Source organism: Stylophora pistillata, chromosome 5 (assembly GCF_964205215.1).
Source record: "Stylophora pistillata chromosome 5, jaStyPist1.2, whole genome shotgun sequence".
Lineage (NCBI taxonomy): Eukaryota > Metazoa > Cnidaria > Anthozoa > Scleractinia > Pocilloporidae > Stylophora > Stylophora pistillata.
The window spans coordinates 9,794,579-9,803,842 of record NC_142523.1 but is presented as its reverse complement, the minus strand read 5'-3'; the positions used below and the strand labels follow the sequence as shown (position 1 = coordinate 9,803,842).

The window sequence follows — 9,264 nt, the reverse complement described above, 5'->3', positions numbered from 1 at the left end:
ACCTCCCATGGTGCCAGGCTCTGTTCCCCTCAAACAAAAGCAGATTTGCTTTGTAGAGCATTACACAAATTCTCAAACCATTATCTTGGTTGATTGGGCATCGAATATAGCAAAGAGCTTTTTTGATGCTTATGGAAACAAGGGCTTTTTAGGTTGGCAAGTAGTGGCGTAGCTAGGATTTCACACATTCGAATTCTGTGCTCCTTACGTAAACTGGCCTACACTGCTGCTCCATTTTGTGTATCAACAAGCTCGTGTTCACACCGCGAAAATGACTGACAAATGGAGTATGATTAGAGCCATGCGGATTCTGTGCAATCGCGCGGTTTTTGCCAAACGGAACTATAGGTTTTAGCTATTGTTCTAACAACCAATATTTTCAACCACCAAAACGCAACACCATCGATCGCAGAAGTGCCATTACTTAACTCCTTTAATAATTAGCCTACTTAGTTAAAGATTACAATACGTACAGCACGCCATAAGTTACTATGGTTGTGATGATTTAAACTATGAACAATTTTCAAATTTTGAAGGATTACTTCGATGTCAAAACTAGAAATTAAACTTAATAGGTTCTAGAGGAACCATACTCCGAGAAAAGTCCAACGTTCATTGCAATAAAGTCACAGACGATATTTTAAAATCCTGACAGCCAGTGACAGGGTCTAATTCTATATTACATAGACAAAGTTGAATAACATCTGCGCATGTCATATAGACGCCTATAAATCCATAGCAACAGTATGTATTTAACAATTATTCCACTCGCGCTTGTTGGATATGAGATGATAGATAGCCAACGAGGCGCGTAGCACCGAGTTAGCCATATTCATCTCATATCCAACAAGCGCGAGTGGAATAATTGTTTTATTAAAAACAGCCCCACGATACTAGACAAATCTTCTCTTCTCTTCTTTCTAGCTCCCTTTTAATTTTAAGCCAACGCGTGCACTTATCATATTTGTAGATTATGGTATATTGGCTCCTATATCATAATGGCTAAGCCCATAAAAAGTCTTGAATTGCATTATCCAACGATCCAGTTTTTAATAATAGTTGATATGGCGCAATTTTAAAACAATTGAAAGGATTAATCCTTGATACTTCAAAACCACTTTTTTTAAAGTAAAATATGATAAAACTATCGCTGAGGACCGTCCAGCAGACGTGTCGAGATCAACGTAGCCGAACTTACTCCAAATGCATTTTGAATTTCGCGGTTTTCGAACTTCGATGATAGACCGGTTAATATCAGCAAGGATGAAACTATGGTGTGCAAAAGATATTTTGTGCCCATTTTGAGAGGCATCTGAGGTGAAAGTTTGAAGCGTAATTTCTCTACTAGTGTCGTGATCTAGGGGGAAAAACCACAGGGCGTTTCAATTTTTTAAATGTTCTGCCATTTTTAGTCTAACGTTGCTATGGTTTCAAGAGTGAGCCTGCGAAAGTTTTTGAGATTTGAATGGGGTTTTTAGCTCTGCCTTTTACAGATCGGTTGCGGCACGTGTCAAACGCAACTAACTGCACTCTGACTGGCTCTTTGACTTGTAATGTTGATCGCTAGAAGTCTGGCTTACAGGGAAATTGTCTGTTGTTTCTTAAATTTTCTACATTACAATGCACCACAATTAGGTTTTGCTTAACTTAATCTGTTTAAGTATGCTGTAAACTGAAGTCTTGATATCTTTGTTTGAACTCTCAATTCCGATTTGATCTTCGCTGATCTACGAGTAACGAGACTAACGCTTTAAAGAATTACGAATTTATGATTATTGAACTTTATGCGTTACCAATATTCAGTTCTGCTGTACGTAGCTGAGCAAGTACATTCTGAACAAATCTCACTTTCTCATCTTCAGGGCCAAAGTTCTTGACAAAAATCGCCAACGCAACATCATAACACCCTTTTGCTTCTTGGCTGAGACCGAGATAATTGTGGACATCGCCCAGGTTTATGTAAGTATCTGCTACCTTGACGTGTTCCGGACCGAATATCTTAAGGCGAATATCCAGCTCTCGGTCGTGACAGTCTTTGGCCTGCTTTAGGTCACCCAGCTGCCTGTGGACAGTGCCCAGGTTATTGTAAGACATTGCGACATCAACATGCTCAGGTGCGAGCTTTTTAAGCCGAACATCCAGCGCTCGCTTGTGAAAGTCTTTTGCCTGCTTTAGGTCACCCAGCCGCTCGTGGACAATGCCCAGGTTATTGTAACACATTGCAACATCAACATGCTCAGCTCCGAGCTTTTTCAGCCGAACATCCAGCGCTCGCTTGTGAAAGTCTTTTGCCTGCTTTAGGTCACCCAGCTGCTCGTGGACAATGCCCAGGTTATTGTAACACATTCCGACATCAACATGCTCAGGTCCGAGGTTTTTCAGCGCAACATCCAGCGCTCGCTTGTAAAAGTCTTTTGCCTGCTTTACGTCGTCCAGCTGCCGGTGGACAAGGCCCAGGTTATTGTAAGACATTGCGACATCAACATGCTCAGGACCGAGCTTTTTCAGCCGAACATCCAGCGCTCGCTTGTGAAAGTCTTTTGCCTGCTTTAGGTCACCCAGCTGCTGGTGGACAGTGCCCAGGTTATTGTAAGACATTGCGACATCAACATGCTCAGGTCCGAGCCTTTTAAGCCGAACATCCAGCGCTCGCTTGTGAAAGTCTTTTGCCTGCTTTAGGTCACCCAGCTGCTGGTGGGCAGTGCCCAGGTTATTGTAACACATTGCGACATCAACATGCTCAGGTCCGAGCCTTTTAAGCCGAACATCCAGCGCTCGCTTGTGAAAGTCTTTTGCCTGCTTTAGGTCACCCAGCCGCTCGTGGACAATGCCCAGGTTATTGTAAGACATTGCGACAACAACATGCTCAGGTCCGAGCTTTTTCAGCGCAACATCCAGCGCTCGCTTGTAAAAGTCTTTTGCCTGCTTTAGGTCGTCCAGCTGCCGGTGGACAAGGCCCAGGTTGTTGTAAGACATTGCGACATCAACATGCTCAGGTCCGAGCTTTTTCAGCCGAACATCCAGCGCTCGCTTGTGAAAGTCTTTTGCCTGCGTTAGGTCACCCAGCTGCCGGTGGACAAGGCCCAGGTTGTTGTAAGACATTGCGACATCAACATGCTCAGGTCCGAGCTTTTTCAGCCGAACATCCAGCGCTCGCTTGTGAAAGTCTTTTGCCTGCGTTAGGTCACCCAGCTGCCGGTGGACAGTGCCCAGGTTATTGTAAGACATTGCAACATCAACATGCTCAGGTCCGAGCTTTTTCAGCTTAATATCCAGCTCTCGCTCGTAACAGTCTTTTGCCTGCCTTAGGTCACCCAGCTGCTGATGGACATGGCCCAGGTTATTGTAAGAGATTGCAACAGAATCATGCTCAGGTCCGAGCTTTTTCAGCCTAATATCCAGCGCTCGCTCGTAGCAGTCCTTTGCCTGCTTTAGGTCACCCAGCTGCTGATGGACAAGGCCCAGGTTATTGTAAGACATTGTAACATCAACATGCTCAGGTCCGAGCTTCTTCAGCCAAACATCCAGCGCTCGCTTATGAACGTCTTGTGCCTGCTTTAGGTCACCCAGCTGCCGGTGGACAAGGCCCAGGTTATTGTAACACATTGCGACATCAACATGCTCAGGACCGAGCTTTTTCAGCCGAATATCCAGCGCTCGCTTGTGAAAGTCTTTTGCCTGCTTTAGGTCACCCAGCTGCCGGTGGACAAAGCCCAGGTTATTGTAAGACATTGCGACATCAACATGCTCAGGTCTGAGCTTTTTCAGCTTAATATCCAGCGCTCGCTCGTGAAAGTCTTTTGCCTGCTTTAGGTCACCCAGCTGCACGTGGACAACACCCAGGTTGTTGTAAGACATTGCGACATCAACATGCTCAGGTCCGAGCTTTTTCAGCCTAATATCCAGCGCTCGCTCGTAACAGTCTTTTGCATGCTTTAGGTCACCCAGCTCCTGATGGACAACGCCCAGGTTATTGTAAGACATTGCAACATCAACATGCTCAGGTCCGAGCTTTTTCAGCTTAATATCCAGCGCTCGCTCGTGAAAGTCTTTTGCCTGCTTCAGGTCACCCAGCTGCACGTGGACAACACCCAGGTTGTTGTAAGACATTGCGACATCAACATGCTCAGGTCCGAGCTTTTTCAGCCAAATATCCAGCGCTCGCTCGTAACAGTCTTTTGCATGCTTTAGGTCCCCCAGCTGCTGATGGACAAGGCCCAGGTTATTGTAAGACATTGCAACATCAACATGCTCAGGTCCGAGCTTCTTCAGCCAAACATCCAGCGCTTGCTTGTGAAAGTCTTTTGCCTGCTTTAGGTCACCCAGCTGCCTGTGGACAGTGCCCAGGTTATTGTAAGACATTGCGACATCAACATGCTCAGGTCCGAGCTTTCTCAGCCGAACATCCAGCGCTCGCTTGTGAAAGTCTTTTGCCTGCTTTAGGTCACCCAGCTGCCGGTGGACAAGGCCCAGGTTATTGTGAGACATTGCGACATCAACATGCTCAGGACTGAGCTTTCTCAGCCGAACATCCAGCGCTCGCTTGTGAAAGTCTTTTGCCTGCTTTAGGTCACCCAGCTGCCGGTAGACAAGGCCCAGGTTATTGTAAGACATTGCGACATCAACATGGTCAGGACCGAGCTTCTTCAGCCGAACATCCAGCGCTCGCTTGTGAAAGTCTTCTGCTTGCTTTAGGTCACCCAGCTGCCGGTGGATAGTGCCTAGGTTATTGTAAGACATTGCGACATCAACATGCTCAGGACCGAGCTTTTTCAGCCGAACATCCAGCGCTTGCTTGTGAAAGTCTTTTGCCTGCTTTAGGTCACCCAGCTGCCGGTGGACAAGGCCCAGGTTATTGTAAGACATTGCGACATCAACATGCTCAGGTCTGAGCTTTCTCAGGTTAATTTCCAGCGCTCGCTCGTGACAGTCTTTTGCCTGCTTCAGGTCACCTAGCTGCTCGTAGACAACACCCAGGTTGTTGTACGTCGTTGCGACATCAACATGCTCAGGTCCGAGCTTTTTCAGCTTAATATCCAACGCTTGCTCGTAACAGTCTTTTGCCTGCTTTAGGTCACCCAGCTGCTGATGGACATGGCCCAGGTTATTGTAAGAGATTGCAACAGAATCATGCTCAGGTCCGAGCTCTTTCAGCTTAATATCCAGCGCTCGCTCGAAACAGTCTTTTGCCTGCTTTAGGTCACCCAGCTGCTGATGGACAAGGCCCAGGTTATTGTAAGAGATTGCAACAGAATCATGCTCAGGTCCGAGTTCTTTCAGCTTAATATCCAGCGCTCGCTCGAAACAGTCTTTTGCCTGCTTTAGGTCACCCAGCTGCTGATGGACAAGGCCCAGGTTATTGTAAGGCGCTGAGACAAGTACATGGTCAGGTCCGAACTTTTTTAGCTGAACATCGAGCGCTCGCTCGTAACAGTCTTTTGCTTGCTTTAGGTCACCCAGCTGCCGGTGAACAACGCCCAGGTTATTGTAAGACTTTGCGACATCAACATGCTCAGGTCCGAGCTTTTTCAGCTGAACATCGAGCGCTCGCTCGTAACAGTCTTTTGCTTGCTTTAGGTCACCCAGCTTCCGGTGGACAACGCCTAGGTTATTATAAATATTTGCTTTCTGTAATTCATCACTTGGGTTTCTTAACTCGGCGATTTCTAGGACTGCTGAAAAGTAGCTTCTTGCCGCTGGATATTGGGAGTGCTTGCTGCACATATTTCCGAGAGCTGTAAAGACGTTAGAATAGTCCTGGGAAGTCAGGTTATCGATTTGAGCCATTTGAGATATTCTTTCTTCAAAAGAAAAATCTTCAAAGTCTTTAATCACTTTTACCAAATGAGGAACAATTTTTGTGCCAACGACTAAAGAATCTTGGTCCTTGAATTTGGAGAAGGATGAAGCAGCTCTTAGTATGCATTTAATTTGCTTATCCTTTGCAGATCTCTTTGTTACTGAATTAACAACATAATGGACGATTCCATGCACTCGAATGTAAACACCACTCTCCTCTTCGTCAAACAACAACAATGGGCATCGACTTATCTTCAGCCCAATCGCATCTTTATCTTCCAATTCATTTTCCATTTCCATGATGTAGTCGACCACAATATCTTTTAGGATTGGGTGTGGTGCACAAAGAGAGAGAAAAATGAACAAGTGATCTAGAACTCTGTCGGATTTCATTACCTTTTCCAAGGCGAGTGTTGTCACTGTGGTCATTGTTTTGGGGTAACTTGGGTTTGTTTCGGCAAGAATGTCCTCAATTGTACCTCGCTGGCCTTTTTCAAGTTTCTTCAGAAAGTCGGTCCAGCCGAATTTTGAAGCTATTTTACTTTCTCGAACTTGTTTTACATATATGGCGGCGCTGGCCAAGGCCAGTGGCTGGTAGTCCAAAGCTCGTGCAATTTCTTTTTCTACCTCGCTATCAGTGACACCAGAAAGGAGCCTTAACAAGTAGCTGGCATCATCAGGTAGCATTCCTTTGCTTACTGAGATGTGCTGAGTGAAGGAGCTTTTTAGAGGAATAGACTTGGTGTCTTGTGTTGTTATCAGCGACTGGCCCCTCGCCCACTGTTGGTTTTCTGGACCTGACAAATACGTATGTACATGAGACAAACTAGTGACATTATCAAATACCAGCAACCACGACGTGTAAAGCTCAATTTTTGGGCTTATTAGCGTCTTGAGACTCGCAATTTTTTCGTCTGTACTCAGATCTTTGGAATTACGCGTGTTTGTAACTGAGTAATCTGGACATTTACAATGTCGAGCGAAGGAGACATACGATTCCAAAAGTGTTTCTGAACTTTCTGCATTAAGCGTCATAACAAATGAAATCGCAGAGGGAGTTTCTTTGCTCTCGTCGAAAAATCGCTTGGCTGCCAAACGGGCCAGCTGAGATTTTCCACTTCCAGGGTTTCCGGATAAGTACAAGGTGCTTAAGCTGTCATTGTTGTCATCTTTGAGTGCTTTGAGGTGTTGTGTGATTTTATCAACCTCCGATCTGCGAGGGAAGACATCATGTGTGGGTTCAGGAGGGAGAATACAAAATGGGAAGACTTCGGTTTCCAACAGTTCTTCAAGTGTCTTTCGTTGTTTCTCTTTTTCGTCGAGTTGTGCTTCTTTTTTAACAAGTTCTTCGTATTTTTCTTGAAGTTTTGTTTCCTTCTCTATGACGTCTTGTTGAAGGTTGTCAACTTTCTTTAGAACATTTCTCAACTCTTCCGTTGGGAAACTTGTCTGAGTTTGGATTTCATGGACTTTTAAAATCGCAAGCCCGAGTGCGTGAAATGCAGTATTGACCTTTGAAATCGCATTCTGAAAATCTCTGTTGGAGAGTTGGCCTCGTGGCATGTGCGCAAATTCTTCATTGCGAAATATCCTGAGGTCATCCACATTTGATTTTACCGTTGGACGGAGACCGCGGATGCAATCGGAATGAAGAATGGCATAAAACAGCATGGTACAATCCCATTCCGCTGTGTCACCATTGGTCATAGTTGTCAAGAGACGGGCGTTTCTACTTCTGTTTCGTGGGGACTCACCGTTCCAAAAGTCCATTCCATTTTTCGGTTCATCTTTCCATTCTCCCAGGGTTCCCTTGTAGCGATTGTCCCATTCTCGTTTGAAGATTGTTCGAAGGCCTTCAGTTAGCACATCGCTGACAATGTAACAGATCCTGTAGTAATTCAGCTGCTCCTCAGTATATTCCCTTGGAGCGGCCATATTCAACCAGACCTTATACAAAGGCAGTGTCTCCATTAGTCAAGTCATTCAGTTGTAAAACTTAATTAATCTTCTTTGCAATTGAGTACTTAGAAATTTTCAACTTTGTCTAACATTTACTACGATTAATAGTTGAGTTAGATGCGGGAAAGGTTTGGGGACGTGGGTTTGACCGTAAAGTTGCCACGTCAGAATTTTATTCATTTGATAACTAGTCAAGAGTTGAGCGTCGCTAACGGCCAAACTTAGAAGGCCGCCAAAGAAAGAAATCAAGCGACACCTCGTCTCGGGAAATGGAGCTGGTTTCCCATGAAAACAACATGATTTTAACCTCAAACGTTTGTCACCAAACTTTTATCGCTTCTCACTCAACTGAAAATTGTAGAATGTATTTGTTAACTGATAAGTTTGTGTTCACTATGGAATTAGGAAAAAAGGAATAAGAAATATATACTTTATTGATGGGTTCAGTTTCATGACATTTTTCCAAGATCTTTAAAAGGGCAAGTGTTGAAATGGAATCCTTAAGGGAAAAAAGACAAGAAGACGCCCAAAAAACGCCTCACAGCAAGATGTTCTGGCTGAGAGGAAACATTGGAACCACATCTGGTGGCATGGACCACCCTTGTAGGCTAACTCAGGATTGTACGAGTTGGAGCAGGGAGATTGTCAATGGCCTATGCTCGAGGAGGAGCCTGGACACAAACTATTTATTTAAAGAGAGTAACTGATCAACTGCGCAGCTACCCCTACTTTAACCGAACAACAGTCGACTGATGAGAAGTTAAGGTTAATGTTGGGTTAGGGGAGGGGTAGGTGCGCAGTTGTTCAGGTACTCACATTGATCCAAACCAACGCGAGATTTAGGGATGAATTAGACTAAATTGAAGATATCGGCGACATACTATGGCTTTGAGAAACATATAACTGTGTATGTATAGTTACGAAATTTAGGGTTTTAGTGGTCCTGGGGACCATTCTCACTCATCGTCTAAGGGAGGGGAGGGTGGAGAATCTTGGAGGATTGCGTGGTTTATAGGGAGGAACAATCGTCTCCGATGGAGTATAAAGCGGAAACTGTAGAAAATGTATTGCAAATTCATCGCTAATCAAAGTGAGGATCATTGCCAGGCTTAGAGAAACTATACACCCACCCTTCCCAACAACAGTCAACTCGTAACAAGTAAGAGTGACTGTAAGGTTCATTGGGGGAGGGGTAACCTCGAAGTTGCTCACATTGATCCAAACAGATGCGAGATTTAAGGCCCGTTTAAACGGTTTTTAACATTTCACTAACATTCGTTCTAGAAATGTTGAACGGATGTTGAGCAAATGTTGAACGCAAAAACAAATTTGTACCGAGGCCTTTCAGAGGCCCTTAAAAGTTCTTCAAGTGGTTTTATAAAGGAAAAGTTGAGTCGAGGTTGAATGAAAGCTTGAACTGATTTAAACTTGATTCAACACGCTTTTAACAATTTTTTAAAACTTTTTACGTTTTCAACAATGTTGGACGACCTGTTCAAACGCACC

The 9,264-nt window shown here is 44.5% G+C and overlaps 1 protein-coding gene across 1 annotated transcript; it reads right to left on the bottom strand.

Moving 5' to 3' along the window:
- Nucleotides 1–415: 415 nt before the first annotated feature.
- On the bottom strand, nucleotides 416–9,008 carry LOC111319611 (uncharacterized). The gene has a single exon (XM_088761221.1). The coding sequence runs from the start codon at nucleotides 7,768–7,770 to the stop codon at nucleotides 1,783–1,785; it is 5,988 nt and encodes a 1,995-aa protein (XP_088617347.1). The 5' UTR covers nucleotides 7,771–9,008; the 3' UTR covers nucleotides 416–1,782.
- Between the last annotated feature and the right edge of the window lie 256 nt (nucleotides 9,009–9,264).

Bases quoted from the DNA above. Each gene is read 5' to 3' on its own strand.
- LOC111319611 (XM_088761221.1), bottom strand. From the start codon at position 7,770: ATGGAGACACTGCCTTTGTATAAGGTCTGGTTGAATATGGCCGCTCCA.